Source organism: Ovis aries, chromosome 2 (genome assembly GCF_016772045.2).
Source record: "Ovis aries strain OAR_USU_Benz2616 breed Rambouillet chromosome 2, ARS-UI_Ramb_v3.0, whole genome shotgun sequence".
In the NCBI taxonomy this organism is placed as follows: domain Eukaryota; kingdom Metazoa; phylum Chordata; class Mammalia; order Artiodactyla; family Bovidae; genus Ovis; species Ovis aries.
In genome coordinates this window covers 178,234,611-178,255,695 of record NC_056055.1, presented here as the reverse complement: position 1 = coordinate 178,255,695, position 21,085 = coordinate 178,234,611, and the positions used below count along the sequence as shown (strand labels likewise).

The 21,085-nt window shown below is 40.1% G+C and overlaps 1 protein-coding gene across 28 annotated transcripts in view; it reads right to left on the bottom strand.

Annotated features, from left to right (window-relative positions):
- NCKAP5 (NCK associated protein 5) overlaps positions 1–21,085 on the bottom strand; it is a 1,152,446-nt gene that overhangs the window by 72,580 nt on the left and 1,058,781 nt on the right. For all 28 annotated transcript variants that reach the window (XM_060410117.1, XM_060410132.1, XM_060410119.1 and 25 more), the window contains 2 exons: positions 5,568–5,882; positions 1,656–1,792 (listed from right to left, as the gene is read on the bottom strand). In XM_060410117.1, coding sequence (XP_060266100.1) covers positions 1,656–1,792; positions 5,568–5,882 — 452 coding nt within the window. The remainder of the gene's footprint in view (positions 1–1,655; positions 1,793–5,567; positions 5,883–21,085) is intronic.

Here is a 21,085-nt window from a genome sequence, read left to right as displayed (position 1 = left end):
AGGAAGGAACCCCAGAGAGGTGTGTCTGTGTTGGGGATATAAATATTCATAGAGGCTCCCTCTTGCCAGCACTGAATGACACCCCCCTCTTTTTTGTTTTTGTTTTATTACTTTCTTGGAATTGCTTGAACCCTTTGCCACTATCACTACCTATTGTTTCTGAACTGTTTCCCCTCCAAGTCTGGGTGTCTTTTAGAGTTTTATAAATTTTTTAGTTCTACAAAGCAAGCACAGAGTCCTTAAAGCATTGCTTCTCAAAGTGTGTTCTATGAACCATCAGCATCAGCATCACCTGGGAATTTATTAGAAGTGTTTGGATCTCACCCCATCTATACCAAACTGGACTCAGGGTGCAGGCAGCAAGATACACATCCCGTGTAGCCCTCCACATGATTCTGATGTCTGCTTACATGTGGCAGCTACTGCTTTAGAGGAAACTGAGAAAAGCCTAACATTTCTGTGTCTGATTAAGGCATGACAAAACACACTTGTTTCCTCCTTTCTATTTCAGACCCCTGTTCTGAGTGCTGGACGTGGAATTCAGAGGGCTGAGTTCTAATCTTAGTGCCATAGTAATTTTCCTTTGGACCCTGACCGCAGTCCAGCATCTCTGGAGCTGGTGTCCTCTGCTGCACATTGAGGCTATGGGCCCAGGGCATCATTTCCCCTACTTGTCCAGGTTCCCATTTCCACACCGAGGTGTTAAAGGCTTAAAGAAGGCTCCACCACACTGGCTATGTGGGATCTCTGATGTGGGCTAATCTGGTATTTGCTCATCATGGTTGGGTAAAAACCCTAGTAGAAATAGTAACGGGGTCTCCTAATGCCAGGAGTGGGAGAGCTGAGGTGGCAAGAGCAGGAAGGGTCAAGAAAGAGCCAGGAAGCTCTGGTGATTGACTCTTATGTCCTTCCACCCACTCTTCTCACTGTGTGTGGGCACCACCAAAGACCCTAAAGTGGGCTAGCTCAAGGACAAGGTGAGAAATCACGTACAGGCTGAATATGGCCCAGGTAATGAGTTGGAAGAGGTAAGCGGGAGGGTGCTAAGGAGGAAATACCATGTAGCTGCTGGAGAAGACCCAAGAGTCCCTGAGCCCTGAGCTCCTCCCCAGGTCCAATCACATGCCAGGAGGCCTGTGGTGTGCCATCTCAGGGAGGATGAAGGACGAAGGACTGTGAAAATGACAAGGACTGAAGAAACACATGTCTCGCTGACCCCAGCAAGTCATTTGACCACTCCAGGCCTCAGTTTCTTAATCCCTAAAGGGAATATAATCACGCCTGCTTTACCTGTTTCACAGGTGCAAGGTAAAGTTAATGTAACTGATGAGATAATGAAAAAATAGTCATGAACTCATTCTAAGTGGTGCTGTTACAGTTTGGGAGAGTGAATGACAGTCCCACAATGTCTCATCAGGGCAGAGAATCCTTACCTCGAGAGTCAGGGTGCAGATGGGCAGAAGCAGTTGAGTTACAAGAACACAGTGTTATCTAATAATTCAGGAAAAAAGGAGAGCCGTGGGCCTTGGTCACTCCTCACTGAACCACAACAAATTTGATTTAACATTAACTCTACCACAGAAGTGGTTAAGGAGGTCATTTTTCACACTCAGGCCCAGCAGATGGAGGGTGCCCTTCTGGCGATCTCTCCTTACCTGGGTCTCTGCAGCAGCGCCATCACCCTCCCAGGCTGGAAGTGGCTTGCTTGCCATTGTGTTTTCGACATATTCGAATGATGAACAATTTTGAGACCTTGGCTCGGCTTCACTCTGCATTTGGGAACCGATTTTTCCTAAATGATGAAATGTAAATGAAATCACAATTGGCTTTCTTCAACTCTTTACAAGTTTAGGGAGGAAGGGAGGACATATAGAAATAATCAAAAAGGTCCAAACATGGCAAAAGCTTGGTTTGCCAACATTCTGTCCCCTGCAAGTCTTGCTAACAGAAATGTCTGCATAATTGTATGCACCGTTAGAGGATGTTCAGTCTTGGAGACCCAAAGGCAAACTGCCCTCGGACCACTTTTCCTCAAGATGTTGACAAACTTTCCATGTTACAAAGCATTTAGCGGGCAAACTTCTTGGGAAACACTGATCATTCTCCAGGTGGTGTTATATTAATACATCAAATAGCAAATAGATTTCTTCTTTTAGAAAAAAAAAAGATTTTTTTTTACTGGAGGATAATTGCTTCATACATTGTGTTGGTTTCTGCCATACATCAACATGAATCAGCCACAGGCATGCATATATCCCCTCCTTCCTGAATCCCCCTCCCATCTCCTGCCCCATCCCATCCCTTGAGGTTGTCACAGAGCACTGGGTTGAGCCCCCTGTGTCACACAGCAAAGTCCCACTTGCTATCTGTTTTACATATGGTAATATACATGTTTCTACACTATTCTCTCATTGCATCCCTCCCTTTCCTTCCTCCATTGTGTGTACAAGTCCGTTCTCTTACGTATGCATCTCCACTATGTCCTGCAAATGGGTTCATGGGTATCAACTTTCTAGATTCCATATGCATGTGTTAATATACAACGAACAAATGGGTTTCATTTTTGGAGAACATCTCGGAGTCTTCATTGTGCTGATGGGGACAGTCATGATTTCTAAAGGGAGGATCTGAATTTGCAGTTTTTCCCAAACATGGTTGCTTAAGGAGCCCTGATTTTCCTAGCAACCTGATGAAGACCATTTTGAAATAGGTGGTTTGGGAAACTGCACAGTTCAGTTCAGTTCGGCTCAGTCCAGTCACTCAGTCGTGTCCGACTCTTTGCGACCCCATGAATCACAGCACGCCAGGCCTCCCTGTCCATCACCAACTCCCAGAGTTCACTCAGATTCACGTCCATCGAGTCCATGATGCCATCCAGCCATCTCATCCTCTGTCATCCCCTTCTCCTCCTGCCCCCAATCCCTCCCAGCATCAGAGTCTTTTCCAATGAGTCAACTCTTCACATGAGGTGGCCGAAGTACTGGAGTTTCAGCTTTACCATCATTCCTTCCAAAGAAATCCCAGGGCTGATCTCCTTCAGAATGGATTGGTTGGATCTCCTTGCAGTCCAAGAGACTCTCAAGAGTCTTCTCCAACACCATAGTTCAAAAGCATCAATTCTTCGGCGCTCAGCCTTCTTCACAGTCCAACTCTCACAACCATACATGACCACACAGAGGCCCTTAAAGATCTCACTGGGCAGTACTGTGCAAGCTCACATGTGCACACACCTCCAGAGATTTTGTAACACTTCAGATTCTGATCCTGATTCATGGGTCTGGAGTGGGGTCTGAGAACTGGAATTTCTGACAAGCTCCCAGGGGCTGCCGCTGGCCCAGGGATTACATTTTAAGTAGCCAGGGTGCAATTAGCAGAGAACGATTAGAGTTCCTCCGTAACACATAATAGCGGACTAACCTGCACAGTGTAGCTCTTCCTCATGTCGGAATGGAGAATTGCTGTTATTATTGCTCCAGCCTCAATGATTATCAACAGGACATGCTGTGAGAGCCTCTCAGTAGCATTTTGCTTGTGAGCAGAAGCAAAGCAATTGTATTTTCATCGGCAATGGGAGATCTGTACAGTTACTTCCATTTTTGATATGGGGATAAGAAAATAACCAATTCTAATACATATTTTAACCAGAAGTGAATGCGTGGAACTACCTTCCTTTTGTTCCATCTAGTTTTCTGTTCCTTAATTTTTAAGATGAGTAACCAATGGTCACAGAAGAGAGAGAAGTCTTGGAAAGCAGGCCTTGCCTCTGATGCATGGTAACACCATCCTAAGGTGGGCAGGAAGTTTCAGGATGGACAGCACAAAAATGTCCTGCATCGTGTTGACCTCACTCTCTACCATATACCACTTTTTGTTTTTTTTTATAACTCTTCATGACGATTTAATTAAGACACAAACCTTAGAAAACTGGAGCACTGAATATTAGCAGCAAGATCAGAACAATCTCCTTCCTATTCTCTTCCTATGAAGCAATTCAAGGCTTGCGGTTTCTATTCAATTTGTTATAATGACAGTGTTTAATCATGGAGTCTGCTCGGCCGCCAGTTGCTGAATTGAGGTCACACATGTGGCTAGTCAGGCATGGAACACATAATCTATAACTACGATTTCGCCCCTGAATCTCTGGAGGCTGTGTCATTAATTAACAATGCATTTACTTCAAAAATAATATGCATTCAGGCCTTTTAAAATGTAGCCTTGGCTTGAGATGAGCAGAAGTTTGTGATGAAACATTCACAGCAGTTAGTATTACTGTGTGGAGGAAGAACTCAGCCATGGAAATACCCAATCACACTGATTCAAAGATGTTTAACGAAAAGTCTTCATTTCTAATTTCTCAGAAGCCCCTGGTATAATCTCTACTTGTGGTTGCTTTCTCATCATCAAATCATAAATGAAAGCCTTCAGAATTCTAGCTCATATGCTTATGCACATCATAAATGCAACATGGGCCATACAAGTTACAAATTATTTAGTGTCATCCTGAACTGTAATAAATATTTTTAATCCTGAGTGAACAGTGAAAAAACTTTGACCCTTAGCCTGATCCTGTCTTTAATCATGAAAGCCTGTTTCAACTGACTGTAGCGAAGGATAGTTCTCAGGTGGAAGGCTCCCTCCATTCCACTGTCATTAATGCACAATCTACTGCTAATATATCAAACTACATTTTTTATAGTTCAACATATAAATACATTTGAACAGGATAGAAATATGTCAGAAGACATATGTTTCTGGTTAGAGGGCAAACAACATTTCAGCTAAATTTATGTCTTGGGCCTAGATTGGTCTATACTCAAAGTTAAGATCTGAAAGATAAAACCTGAAGTGTATGTCATATAGGTTTCTCTGTATCGATTTCTATGTCCATATACCTGTGCTTACCAGCCGGTTTCCTTTACATGTGTTTGTGCATGTGGATGTTAAGTCGCTTCAGTCTGTGTCTGACTCTTTGCGACCCCATGGACCACAGCCCCTCAGGCTCCTCTGTCCATGGGATTCTCCAGGCTAGAATACTGGAGTGGGTTGCCATGCCTTCCTCCAGGGGATCTTCCCAACCCAGGGATCAAACCTAGGTCTCCCATATTGGCAGGTGGGTTCTTTGACACTAGGGCAACCTAGGCTCCTTAAATAATACTGAGTTGATGATGTTCAGTACTTACTTTTACAACTTTTGGGGACTCAGACATTAAAGAGTCTTCCTGCAGTGCGGGAGACCTGGGTTCAATCCCTGTGTTGGGAAGATCCCCTGGAGAAGGCAATGGCAACCCACTCCATATTCTTGCCTGGAGAATCCCATGGACGGAAGAGCCTGGCAGGCTACAGTCCATGGAGTAGCAAAGTGTCGGTCACGAATGAGCGCCTTCACTTCACTTTGTAACTTTTTGGTTAAGGACATAAAGGGATTTCATGTATACACACTTCCAATGGGCAGAGGCCATTGACTGACCTGGTGGGAATCTTTCCTGCTGCCTGTTTTCCATTTTTGTCAGCAAGTACATGACTTGGACGAGAAAACAATCTCATCTGAAAGGTAAGGGGCACTGTACCTGAGGAGGCTGATTTGGGGAGGAGATTCTGAAGAGGTCGCATCCCTCTGGCAGTCATGATGGGGTCGGATGTGGAGTGAACAATGGCGTTGTCTGCAGAGCCCTGGCTATCTGCAGAGGAAGGCACTTCTCTTTCAAGGGTCTGGGCTCTCATGGAAGAAGCTGCACAAAGGGCCGGTTGGAGAGACAGGATGGGGTCAGTGTCCTCAGGGGAGTCTGCTTGGCGTATGTACCGTCCCGCTGCGCGAGTTCCTGAGTCTGGGAGTGGGAAGGTTCCAATCCCACTGTCCAGGGTCCTCATCTGGCAGTTTGTTTCTAGACAGAGTAACATAGTGAGGGTTAGAGATGGCTCACATAAAAGGAGAAAAGGATCATGAGCATTCGGATCTGGTCTGGAGGAAAGGGGATATCTAGAAGGAAGAAGTACTATTAAGGGTGTAGTAAGTTTCTAAAGAGTGGCATGAAACAGACATTTACTTGAACACAGACATATTCTCATAACATAATACGAAGTTAGAAGGCTGGCCATTATCGACAGCAAGAGTCATGTGTACATACAATGTGCACGGTTGTCTAGAGTTGTAAGAGAAAAAGAACAGTCATTAGAGGCCAAAAATTATTTTTGCTCACTCTTATTTCAATTGAGAACCATATGACTTCAATCAACGGGTGACATTTATTAACTGAAATAAGAAGAGTAATGAGCACATATAACAAACTGAAGCGATGTCCTAACAAAGGATATTGTGCATCTTCTACCATGAATTATCATCTGTCCAGTAGTTCACTAAGTCTCTGGCCTCTCAATTTGACTGTGAGGACAAGTAATTCACTACAAGGGCATTCCCCCCAAATACATCACCTATCGTGTAGGTTTCCTGTGACTCCACTGCCATCTAAGCTCTTACTGAGAAGGTTACAGGGCCACTTTCTGCCTTTCCATCTCCCTTTCTCAATGGCAAAACTCATCAGTGCCCTTTGGAGTTCTTGTTTCCAGGGATCCCACTATGTGCCAAAACAAACCAAGCTGATTTCACCATATGTGTGACACATTCTGCTGGTTACATCTCAACTTCAAAATGTTTTTTATCCAAGAAAAAAATATAATATCTGAAAAAAATTATTACATAGTTAACTCCTGAAATGAGGTGCAGTTTATCTAAGCTAATGAGATAGCTTCCAAGATTTGCCTGTGACCCAAAAGCCTCCTGTTCACATTACAATCTTAGAATGAAACATCCTTAGTATAATTTGTATGACCATCTTAGTCTAGGACTGGGGAATAGGAACATCTCAGCACTGTGTTTGACATGGTGAGGAATGTAATAGAATATGTCATGATCTTTGTACCAAGAGGCTTAACAACTAACATTTCAGTGGTGCTTGGAGTCTGGTCTCTGCTAATAACTAATTGTGTGAACTTGCCACAGAAGATCCATAACCCCTCAAGGTCTCAAGTTCCTTATGAGTTGCTGTGAGAATAAAAATACGTTCACTGTGGAATTTCTTAAATTTAGCATACCATCAACAGCTGAGTGAAGGAAATAATGAATGATGACATAGATAATATGCTAGGGATATTTATTAGATTTCAGTAGATATATGATAGGTATATAGTTTATCTTTGAGGATTTTTCTTACTAATCTCACGGAATGTACAGCAATTAGCATCTGAAGAGCAGATATGTATATTTCCTCACTCTCCCCCTCGAAACCTCTTTGCTCTGAGTAATAGAATTCTGGAAATTTCCGGATACTAAGGTGAAAACAAAGCGGGTGGAGATGGGTACAGAGCTGACTTTTATAGGTTCTATTAGGTTTAGTGCTTGGTTTTAGAAGCTCTTAGGAAGATGGAGTCCCCATCAAAAGAGAGGATTCAGTCTCCAAAGTGAAAGTTAGCAGGAAGGCGCAGACACCCCTTCTCCAGTATGGTGCCACTTAGCCATCTCATATGCCATCTGATCTTATGAGACTCGTCATGGACTTCAGGAGCCCTGAATCACGTAACTATGGTCTGAGATCTTTCCTAGAACTACAAGGGCTAAATTTTAGGTCCATTCATTTCAGGGCCTCCACCCGGTCAGCTTTCTTCTCACTCAGCTTCCCAGATTCTTCATTATCTTCTCTGCTCATTTTCTCCTCAATTAAGCAAACTCAATTGCTACAAAAGAGACTTTTAGAAAAATACTCAGCTGTTTGCATGGGAATGCACAGCCAGAAAAGAAAGATCTTCTTATTCAAAATTTAGTGTCCTTTCTTCATGCTAACCTAGATATATAGCACTCCTCATGTTCAGCATGTCCATATGTTGTACTTGTGACAATTTTAACTATCTAAATTGTTTCAGTCTCACACAGAAGCAAGTGGATCAGTCTTTAGGGATGGAGATCAAAAATTCATGGAATGTAACTGCTTTGATGTGTCAGTCCCTGTGTGCCCCAGGGTGCCTGCCATAATAATTTCCTCCCAGCATCTTCAGGATGCTTCAGTTCTGGATTTAACAATTAACAGTTCTAGAGTTCTGTTCACTCGATGGCTCAGTTAACAGCCACCAAGGCAGCCTTGTGAGCTGAAAGCACACACAATGGCCCCCTACTTCTGGCCAGAGAGCCCTGCTTGTCCTTTGGAACTGGTGCTGGCCCTGAAAACCAGCTGGCTCCCGTGCTTATCCTGAAGATGGAGTCAGTGGTTGGCATTTCTGGCATCTGCATGGTTCCTGAGAACCACAGTTACTCAGTCTCTCTCCCTGCACCCTCTTGGATCGCATCTGTAGACTTTCATGCCAGGGTGGGTTTTTTTTTAATCTTACCTCTCTGGGCTTGGTGATAGGCATTGCCTCCAAGGGCAATATTTTTTTTTGGCTTGGTTGAAGAATTCTGTAGGCATTTTATGCGTTAATATAGTCCCCTGAAATGCAGACTCAAAAAGCAAAGTAGGATTCTTGGAAACCTTTCTAGTGATTTTCTGGGGAAAGGCCCCAGACGTCAAAGCCTGTTGATGTTGCCTGGCCTGGATCACCAGGCAAGGAATAGGACAGGGAGAAATCTGGGGTAGGAAGAATGATAAAGGAAGTCTAACTCTTGTGCCCTTCTGAGGACACCAACATTTTTTCACATCTGTCCCTTTAAATTATTCTTCTTTTCCTTCTCTCCCTCCACAATATTGTCCTGGTTAGAATCTATAAAACAGAACATCTGGTATTCCTGAGTTTCCTCATTCTCTCAGAACTGTGTGCGTTGACATTAACCTCAGAAATCATCTTCTATTAAAGCCATCTTTTTATTTTTAAAAATTACAGATGCCAAATGTAGTGAATTTGAAGGACTCAATTGTAAGTACCTATGAAATGAGGTGTGGACAGTCAGGAACTCAGACACCATATGCCAAGTTCCCCCTCAAGCAAAATTTCTCCAGAATGCAAAAACCTTTGGAAATAGAGTTTATACTGAAAATGCTGACACCTTCTTTATGTAGTTTCTTTAAGGCACTATAAGTTTCTCACAGTTTATAAAAAAAAATATTGTAACCTAAAAACGTGTTAGATATTGTACTTTTGAAGTCAGTTTCTGCCCCCCTCCCCAGGGAATTATAAGAACTCACAAAATAATTGAGTAAGATAAGAATAAAGATCATGACATCTGGTCCCATCACTTCATGGCAAATAGATGGGGAAACAGTAGAAACAGTGACAGACTTTATTTTCTTGGGCTCCAAAAATCACTGCAGATGGTGGCTGCAGCCATGAAATTAAAAGACCCTTGCTCATTGGAAAAAAAGTTATGACCAACCTAGACAGCATATTAAAAAGAAGAGACATTTCTTTGCCAAAAAAGGTCCATCTAGTCAAAGCTATGGCTTTTCCAGTAGTCATGTATGGATGTGAGAATTGATCTATAAAGAAAGTGGAGTGCCAAAGAATTGATGTTTTGAACTGCGGTGTTGGAGAAGACTCTTGAGAGTCCCTTGTTCAGAAGGAGATCCAACCAGTCCATCCTAAAGGTAATCAGTCCTGAATATTCATTGGAAGGACTGATGCTGAAGTTGAAACTCCAAATCTTTGGCCCCCTGATGCGAAGAACTGACTTACTGGAAAAGTCCCCAGTGCTGGGAAAGACTGAAGGCAGGAGGAGAAGGGGACAACAGAGGATTAGATGGCTGGATGGCATCACTGACTCAATGGACATGAGTCTGAGTAAGCTCTAGGAGTTGGTGATGGACAGGGAGGCCTGCTGTGCAGTCCATGGGGTTGCAAAGAATCAGACATGACTGAGCGACTGGACTGAACTGAACTGAAGAATAAAGTTCAAAGGCACACACTGGCTTTGCATCCACAATGAGTTGATTCAGTCTTGACCTCAGCAAGTCTAAATTCACATTCGTGTCTATGAAAATAGCTGCCGAAAGGGCCTTGACAATGAGTTTAAGGATTGGGTCACGAGGTGGATCAGCAGGTTTCATTCTCTCAAGGTCATCAGTGACTTCTCTGTCCCTCGTAACTTGTCATCCCATTTGCTTTCTGTCTCCCAAGGTAAGTTTTCTCAATTATCACCACCAATAAGCCCCAGATGTTTCATGAGATGACTTACAGCAGTGCTTCCCAGTCCTTTTAAAGTCCTGGCACACACAAGAATTATTTGACTCACCAAGGAACACACCACCTGCTCCTGGACCCCTGGCTACCTGAGACCTGAGGGCTCAACATCTCAGTACACCTGGGGTCCATTCATGGCACATCAGCATGGTAGGGAATCTCTTCCTTACTATGGACTTGGGACCTTCTCTTACTATCACCTTTATTTTGCATACCTATGGCAGGAAAGGAAACAAACAGATTTGCAGTCTGTTAGCAGCTGATAGAAGGATCTCTAGGCCCTTCTTTTTTGGAAGGAATGTTGAGAGTACTTGGGCTAGGAATACCGTCTGGTCTCAAAACTTCAGCAAAGAGGGATTTATTGTGCCTGAGAGAGGGGATGAGTGGGCTAGGGGTGAGCAACCAAGAAGGGTGACATTCTGCGTGCGATGGTGGCGAGAAGACATTTTGGAGAAACATTTCAACCTGGGGCTTTTCAACTGTTAACTTAGGATGTGCAATACAAAATCTCCACTCAGCTCATCAGTGAGCATAAGCCCTCTGCTCCTGAATCAGGTGCCCCAGCAGGTGGCTTTAATTTCCTCATTTGAAAATTAGATTATATAACCTCCATCACAGAGGTGCTCTGAGGTCTAGAAACACAGCGTACAATAAACAACAGCCCAATGCCTGGAACAGGTACATAGCTATCATTCAGAAAATGGCAGCAATTCTCAAAATAAGTGTTATTAGACTACTAGCATCCTGGGGGCAGACTGGGTTTTACCCATCTCCTCAGAATTCACAGGGAAGCCCATTCCTGACTCTACTTTACCTTTATTCCACTGAACAGCAATTATATGCTGATAGAGATGATGAGATTTATAGGCTGAGAGAGTGTCTGGTTTATTCTCCATCATCCATGCTAAGCACAGTGCCGGACACGTAGTCAGCTCACATGGAGTGCAAGAAACCAGAGGTGGATGAAAAACAGCTCTCATCTTTAGAAAATTCTTCCTGAGGTTAAGTTGAGTATGAACTTTTCCTTTTGAAACCCCAAACTGCTGCTTTCTCTTCTCACTTCAGCAACCAGAGAAAACAGCTGACTTCATTTTTCTGTGTAGCTATATTTCTCTTACAGCCAGACTTCATTAATTCAGATAGCCAGGGGGATAAGATCATTCAGAATAACTGAATATTTTAAAGACAGATTTCTTAATACTTCCAAGCCCTTAGAGCAAAGGTCACTGACCAAGATGAAGGATAGCACAGGCAATGCGGCTTCAGCATCCGCCTTAGTCCCTCCCTTGCCTCAAAGCATCACTGGGCTGGAGGTCCCAGGTCTGGCATCATTCCTCTAGCCCTCATCCTCAGGAATGCAGATGCCAAGCTGAGTGTCAGCATTGCCTTTAATATCAACACCCACAGCTGTACAAGAACCAAGTTCTCACAAAGGCAAGTTCCTGGGAACTACTTGTAGTGAACAGTTACAATTATTCAGTAACTTCTTATATTTTTTTACGTAAAACAGTGAGGATTTTCTCTTTTAAAACAATTTGTTCTTATAATTTTCTTCTTCTCTAATCTTCCAAACTTGTTTTACACGGTTCCCTTACATTGTAATATTATTTTCAAAAACAGCTTCAAAGGGAAAATCTTATTTCCAGCACTGCTTCAGATAATATAAATTTCCAAGTTGGTGGAATCTGCATTAGCACTGATTTGGAGTGTTTGGGAAGGGCCACAAAAACATTTTTTTCCTCAGCCTTCTCTTCTCCAGATAAAGCATCTCAACTTTTTTTTTTTCTTTTTTCACAGATCCTATCTCACAAATCTTTAATTGCTTGAATATGTAAACCAAAACTCCTGGTATTATTAACATATCTGTCCAAAGAGATTATTGTATAGGACAGACTTAAGCAAATGTGCCTTGAGTTCCCAATTAGTCTAAATATTCAGAAGAATGAAATGAAAAGAGAATAAGCTCCAGAGTTGGAAAGAGGAGGCTTGATGACCTTCCTGGCTACCTGCTGGCTGTATCAAAAAAGTGATTTTTTAAAAAACTAGCCTGACCTCATGTAACCATAGCTCATTGGTGATAAGCCTGGCACAGTGCATATTACAAAGTAGGTGCTCAGAAAGTTTCCAGAAGGGGTTGTCAGGGAGAGGTGAGGGCCTCTGCAGGTACATGATACCTGTACTGTCACGGAATTGAAGACTAATCAAACCTTTGCCTCTGTGGTCGGAATTCTACTGCAGCACCTGAGTACATTTCACTGAACAGCTACCTTGTTTATTTCCTAAGCAAGTGCCATGTGACAGCCATTTCCCTGGGGATTAGCTGATCACACTGTCATGAACAATTACACACATGAGGCAAAGTACTTGGAGTTGGCTGCAGGCTGCCTTGTGTATAGAAAAGATGGAGCCCATTCTCTCAAGAAATCTATTTTGCAGTTGACACCAGAAAGGTTTTTTAAAAAGCCTAGACAAATGAGGTTTACTGATTTTCCTTTGCTCACAGACTTATTACATTCTCAGGGAACACTCCCAAATTAGCAAGCTGTGATTTTCAGTCTATCCTAAAATGTTATATACTTGCTTCAGTGCAATGATCTATTCTCTCTTATATATTCAAGCAAACTACTTCATTCAGTATCACTGTTTTTCTCCCTTCCATACTCATAAATCCTCAGAAAATGGAAAACTTTAAAACCCAAACTCATTTTTACTCTGAGAACTTTGATCATATCTACAAAGTTTCAGCCAAACATGCAATGAGGACCCAGTGTAATTTACCAGCCAGAAAGAGCAACTTACGGGTGTTTAACATTCGTACCATATTATTAATTGGCATACGTTCCTATAAGGTAATTGTTCATGTACCTAAGTCTTTTCAAGAGTTCTCTCCAAGTTCCTAAACATCTTAAGCTACATGTGGCACTGGCAATATAAACTTAAACTGCAGATGGGAGAACAGATCTCTTTATTTGCACATCCTTCTCTTCATCTGTATGGCTGAAACAAGTTAAAAAAACCCTAAGTCTGTTGCCAAAGTCATATCAATTACATGGAGGTTATTCATTCTAAGTTTACTCTGTGGTTTTGTTAAAGCAGTCTAAAATGACTATACTGGCTGTTTACTCACAAACGTTGGGTAACTTTTGACTGTGGCATTAAGATGACCTTCTGGAAGAGTATAATTCAATTTGATGGTTTCAGAATGCGTGTGGAGACTTAGCTCCTAAGTTCAAATTGGATTTAAGCTTTCTGAGATTTTAAAAATATATAGGAGACTGCAAACTTGTTTTCCAACCCATGTGTTCTCTTTGATATGAAGGAAGACTGGAACTTTGGGGGTCTGGTGAACCAGTACCCGGGCTTCCCTGGTGACTTAGCAGTAAAGAATCCACCTCCCAATGCAGGAGACACAGGTTTGATCCCTGGGTTGGGAAGATCCCTTGGAGAAGGAAATGGCAGTCTACTCCAGTATTTTTGCCTGGAAAATCCTACGGACAGAGGAGCTTGACGGGCTACAGTCCATGGGGTCATAAAGAGTCGGACACATCTTAGCGAGTAAACAACAACAAACAACACTGGTATACAGGGAATGGAAAGGAGAAAAGATGAAGGGAGTTAGTGTGACACATATTTAAAAAAAAAATTATAAAACTCCTTTGTCAAGGTGAAGAACAAGTTATTTAAACCAACATAAAAGACGTGCTACCTCAGGATGGGTTAGTATCCTGTGGACTTAATACTGTTAGTAGTAAGATCACATAAAATATTGTAGTGGGATGTGACTAAAGGACATAAATTGGAAAAGGTCAGGAATATGTTCCAAATGTCTGTGCTGACCATGAATTCACAGAAGCCCTTCTTGAATTTATGTAATTATTCATCTGGCATAAACCCTGAGAGAAAATTCCTTAAGTTTGCTATATGTTCCTTCCCGTCGTTGACATTAAGACAACCTCTTCAAAGGTTTCTGGGATGGCCCTTGGTCGAGTATTCTGAGATTTTTTTTTTTATGCAACTTTCCAAATCCTTCTTGATTTTACAAATTTTAATAATTTTCTCTAGACTCTTATCCCTCTAGACTGAAAACTCGTGAGCTCTTCACATAACTCCTTCACGTCTTGCTATACCACTGTGCCTGTCTGTAAAACTGCAGTCAGACTTGTACAGGGTATTCACTGTGGTCTTCTTTGTGGCTCAGATGGTAAAGAATCTTCCTGCAACGCGGAAGACCCAAGTTCGACTGCTGGGTTGGAATGATCCCCTGGAGAAGGCAAAGGCTACCCACTCCAGTATTCTTGCCTGGAGAATCCCATGGACAGAGGAGCCTGGCAGGCTACAGTCCATGGGGCCACAAAGAATCAGACATGGAGTTGCAAAGAGTCAGACATGACTGAGCGACTAACGCTTTCACTTTCATAAGAGAAGGGTCACATGATCACTACAGTTTAAAAATCAGCATTTGCTTGACTTGGTCAGGTGGTCTAGGAACAGACTTGGATCCCAGATTCTTGCATCTTGTTTCAGAAGTCACCACTTCCAGGTTAAAGTCCTTATTAATAAGAATGCAATATAGATTACTCCCATCTCTGCACAGAGAGATGATTACCAATCAACCACTTTCCTAATCATATATCAAGTATTGTCCTCCTCAGATACTTTTCCTATTGAAAAAAAAAATTAATTTTATTAGCAAAACTTTCTAGAGTACCACCAAAATGTAGAACCACCATGGTTCTAGCCCTGACCTGTGACCATCATTTTTTTTTCTAATTTAAGAAATGCTAATTTATCTCTCTCTTTTGTTTCCTATTATTCTTACTCATTCTATATCCACGACATAATTGCTCTGATCTCAGTTTTTTTCCCTTCTTTATCTAATAATAATTTAGCTATTTGTTTCTTTTAATCCACTTTGGGATTGGTGCTTATAAAAGGCATGCTGTGCTTTTGTGCTTACTCAGTCGTGTCAGACTCTTTGTGATCCCATGGACTGCAGTCCACTAGACTTCTCTGTCCGTGGGGAGTCTCAAGGCAAGAATACTGGGGTGGGTTGCCATGCCCTCCTTCAGGAGATCTTCCCAATCTAGGGATCAAACCCAGGTCTTCCACATTGCAGTTGGATCCTTTACCGCCTGAGCCATCAGGGAAGCCCTTAAAAGGCATAATAAAGTTCTAAACAAACAGTGTTTACTGGTTCTCCTTAGTTCAAAGAGGTATTGTATTCTCAGATCACATTACCAGATTAGTAAATTACAATTTCCCCTTAGAGAAGATACAGCATATTTATCCTAAAAGGCTATCCTTGTATCTGTTTAATGATCTAACTTCTCTCTCAGCTTCACTCCATCTCTATCTGCTCTGCCAAAAGGAAGTGAAAAGTTGAACAATTATCTGGTGAATCTGATAGACACAGATGGCTATTATGGGTAAATCTGTCTTTCTAAATCTCTAAGACTCAATATCAGGTTTCCTGAACTATATGGACAACTGCCTCTACTCTCCATTTTACCTGCCTGGATAACATCTGCTCTGATAAGGCAAGTGAGGAAACGGAGGAAAGAAAATAAATTGGAGGTAAGCTGCTGCAGGAAGAGTGTCAAAGCAACTTAATTTGTTAGGGAGCCTATAAAAATAGAGGAGCATGAGGGGATTCAGATTTATCAGTTTAAAAACAGATTAAAAATATTAAAGATGTTTATAAGAACTTAAGCATCCTATGTATTACAAACCTATTTTTTAAATTAAAATTTTACATACTCTAAAATTACAAATTATTTTAGTTTGCTTTTATTATAGTCATTATTGATATTTAATAAAGGGCTCCAGAAAGATAAGACTTTAAAGCTCATAGATGTTTTTCTCCATTTGTCTCTCTATATATTCAATGCTAAGGATTTTTTCAAATTGTATGCAGAAAGGAAGAAAAAAGCTTAAATCTTCATGCCCTGAAATTTAAAATAAAAAAAAATTCACATTCATGTGCCTTACTTGCTTGGTTCAGGATTTTAATTAATATGAGGTAATCTATTTTAAGTGGATATTCAAGGATCATTTATTTTTCTTTTATGTGACCGTAGCTGAAATGTGGGTGAAGAGAAGGCTAAAGCAGATATGAGCCTATCTTTCCAGTTCAGCTGTCCCTCTTCACTCTCCAATATTCCATGGTTGTTTCTACAGGAAGATAATAAAGAAGTAATGAAATCCAACAGACCAAAGGATATGACTATGGGTAAAAATATATAGAGACTTCTGCTTCTGTCCATTAAGGATTAACTATAACAGGAACAACATACACTATTAAACACTGTTTTCAGGTATTGGACAGCAGGGAGCATGGAACTTGATCTCCGGATGAAGGAAAACAAATGAAGTGAGCTCTGTAATGTCTGCAGCCAACTGCTGGGTGATGGCTTCCAGACTGAAAATGAAGAGGAGAAACACGAACAGAGTCTGGAGAGCCTGCTGAATTGAAGAGGTTGATATAGGCATGTGTGTGTTGGTGGCGGTGGGGGGGTAGTCAAAGCAGCTAGAATTTGCAGGGCTATGTCTTAGAAAGAAAGGATAATAGCTGCAATTTTCCTACAGTTTTCAACTATGTATTAACCTGCACAGGCATGAGGTGAGATTCATGAGGTCAGAGAAGCAATGACTATGAAGCTGTAGGTTAAATAATTTTTTGAGCTCACATAAGGCTGAAAATAGTTTACATTTCCATCATCCATGGAGAATACACCTTTCAAAAGATGGACCACATGATAGAGTCCTAAAAAGGGTAAAGCCATAGTCATGAAGCTAAATCATTCCAGAATAAAGTCTCCCCTGGATTGTCATAACAAAACTTAAGAGCAAGCTTGAAAAATAATATTAATCTGTAAATAACTGCACCCCAAAATAAAGAACAACAGTCTTTATAGGAATGCAATGAAATCAAGCACTCAACAATGCTTGACAAAAATTGACAATCTCTGGCATCCAATCAAAAATCATTACTAGGCATGAAAAGAAGCAGGAAAATACACTCTACATCCAAGAGAAAAATTAATCAGTAGAAACAAAGTAATGAGACCATGAAATTAAATAAGAAACTTAAACATATTGTAGATGTCATAAATATGTACAAAGATATAAAGTAAAACTGGAACATAATTAGGAGATATTAAAATAATAAAAATACACAAGTGGAAACTGTAGACAGGAAAAAATACATCTAAATAAAAAAACACACTATACAAAATTCACAGTAGATTTCAGAGCTATTAGATACAGCAGGAAGAAAGATCAGTGAATTTTAAAACATAACAAAATAAATTCTCCAAAATGAGGCACATAGAGAGAAAACAGTTAAAGAGAGAGACTATCAGTGACCTGGAAGTCAATACGAAACAGTCTAAATATGTATAATTGGAGCCCTGGAAGGAAAGAAAAGGCAGTAGAAAAATTATGTGAAGTAATAGCCAAAAATGCACATATTTGATAAAAAAAAAACAAGCATAAACCCCAAATCTAAGAGACTCAATGAACCTGAACCAGAACCAACATGGAGAAAATGACATTTAGACTCATCATAATCGAACTATTGAAGATGAATAATACAGATGAAATCTTAATGGCAACTGAGAAGAAAGATACTTTACAGAACAGAGGTAAAACTGACACCAGACTTCATGCTGGAAACTACATAAACCAAAAGAAAATGAAATAACATCTTTAAAGTCTTGACAGAGGGGGAGAAAATCCAACAAAACCTTTCAAACTTTAAAAAATTAATTTGAATTAATCAACTTCTCAACTAATTTAAAAACCAAGGGAAAATATATGCTATTCAACATAACAAAAAGCTGAGAGAATTCACTGCCCAGAGAATTTTTAGTGTAAGATATTAAGGGAAGCTTCGCAAGCAGATGAAAAATATGTATCAGGTAGAAATCGGGATGATATAATAGAATGAAAATCGAAAGAAATGTAATTATATGCTAAATAAAGTATATTTTTCTTATTTTTAAAATTGTTCTAGAAGATAATTCACTAAAGCTAATTTACAACATATTGCAAGGTTTTCAATATCTAGAAGTTAAATATCCAACAATAATATAAACAGTGAAAAAGATTATAAGAAAGTAATCTGGAATACAGATAGATATACATAGACTGCTAAAGGAAAGATGTAATTACATTTAAACATTAGTTCAATCACTAAACCAAACAAAAACAAAAACCCATTAAACCCCAAAGATGTATAGCTAATGAAGTACAAATGGAGGTAAAGTGGAATCATAAAAAAATGCCCAATTCAAAAGATGGTACATACAGCCCCAGAGACCAGGAGGACCCAAGCTCCCCGGGGGAAGCTCCTAGAGAAAAAACTTTAAAAGAAAGTGTCCATGACCTGATGCATTTGATTAAGTGGAAATTAATATTGAAAGGGGCCTTACAATTTTGTTGGAGAATCTGGAACCAATGAGCAGCACATAGAAACCTGATAATTGGGATAAAATGTCATTATTAATGCTAGAAAAAATTCTAAGCTCTATAAGAAAGGAACTTATAAGTAGTATAATTAGTTCATCACTGAACAGTATTTGCATAATCATAAAGCTCTAAACAATACATACTAAGTTAACCAAAATCTGTAATACATTTATTTTGGGAAAAAAAAGGGAGGAAAAAGGATCAAGAATGCAAATTCATAATCTCACATAATAGAAAGTCAATAGATAAGTTTACATTTTCAAAAACTCAAGAAATGGCAGTGCTCATTTTTCATTTCAGAATATGGAGGTACAAGGCTGAAAGAAATAGCTGAAAGGCTAGAAACTAGCTGTACACTGTGGGCCCCAGGGCTCTGAGGACTCGGGCAGAGAAATTTGCTTTTAATATGTCTTAGAGAATTTTTTAACTTGAAACTAGAATAAAATAAAAATCACTGGTACAAAAACCAAAACCAAAAAAACAACAGAAGGCAGAAAAAGAGGCAAAAATATAAATAACAGATGGAATAAATAAAACATATTAAGATAATAGATCTAAACCCAGCCATTTAGATTATTAAATATCCCAATTAATAGGCTAAGATTGTTAAATTTGGTTTTTAAAAAATCAAGACCCAATAATATGCTATTTATGAGAAGTCTGCTTTAAATACATTCACAGATCAGAATATCCAATACTATTCAGATGTCAATTCTCTCCAAATTGATCTATAAATTCAATGCACTCATTGAAATTAAATGCACTCATATGCAGGTCAAGAAGCAACAGACAGAATCAGACATGGAACAACGGACTGGTTCCCCTTTGGGAAAGGAGTACATCACGGCTGTATATTGTCATCCTGATTATTTAATTTATATGCAGAGTACATGATATGAAATGCGGGGCTGGATGAATCACAAGCTGGAATCAAGATTGCCAGGAGAAATATCAACAACCTCAGATACGCAGATGACACCACCCTTATGGCATAAAGTGAAGAAGAACTAAAGAGACTCTTGATAAAAAAAGAAAGAGGAGAGTGAAAAAGCTGGTTTAAAACTCAGCATTCAGAAAACTAAAATCGTGGCATCTGATCCCATCACTTCATAGCAAATAGATGGGGAAACAGTGCAAACAGTGGCTGACTTTATTTTTCTGGGCTCCAAAATCACTGCAGATGGTGACTACAGCCATGAAATTAAAATATGCTTGCTCCTTGGAAGAAAAGTTAAGACAAACCTAGACAACATATTAAAAAGCAAAGACATTACTTTACCAACAAAGGTCCATATAGTCAAAGCTATGGTTTTTCCAGTAGTCATGTATGGATGTGAGAGTTGGACTATAAAGAAAGCTGAGCACCGAAGAATTGATGCTTTTGAACTGTGGTATAGGAGAAGACTCTTGAGAGTCCCTTGGACTGCAAGGAGATCCAACCAGTCCATCCTAAAGGAAATCAGTCCTGAATATTCATTGGAAGGACTGATGCTGAAGCTGAAGCTCCAATACTTTGGCCACCTGATGTGAAGAGCTGACTCATTGGAAAAGAGCCTGATGCTGGGAAAGATTGAAGGTAGGTGGAGAAGGGGACAACAGAGGATGAGATGGTTGGATGGCAACACCGACTTGAGGGACATGAGTTTGAGCACACTCAGGGAGATGGTGAAGGACAGGGAAGCCTGACTTGCTGCAGCCCATGGGGTCGCAAAGAGTCAGACACGATTGAACAACAGAACTGAACTGGATGCACTCAAAATCAAAACACTATCAGGCTTTTTTATAGACACTGAGAAACTGATCCTAAAATTCTTTAGAAATGCAAACACTTTTTAGAAAGCAAAACAATGTCAGAAGACTTACAGTACACAATACCTGAATTCTATTTGGCTACAGTAAGCAGGAGAATGTGGTACCAGGTTAGGATTTGCATATAGATCAGTGGAACCGAACACATATCAGAAATAGACTTACAAATACATTGTCAATTGATTCCTACAAGGATGACAAGGTAATTTAATAAGGGAAAGGTATATTTTCAACAAAAGGTACTGGAAACACTGAATATTCATTCAGAGAAAATTGAACCTCACCTCTTTCCTTATACCCATAAAAGTTCTAGAAGAAAACAAAGAAGAATATTTCTGTGATGTTGGATTAGGTAGCAATTTTTTAAACACAACTCAAACACATGAACCATAAAACAACAAAAAAGTTAAACTTGATCAAAAGTTTTAAAAATCTTTCTCTTCAAAAGTATTGTTAAGAAAATTAAAAGGCAAACAACAGGTTGGAAGAATATGGAAAAAGTATTTCAAATAAGGGATTTGGATATAAAATAAAAAGACCTCTCATGCAATAATGAGGACAAGCAACTCAATAGTAAATTGAGCAAAATATTTGAATGCATATATCACCAAAGAAGATATGTGGATGGCAAATAGACACATGAGAAGAT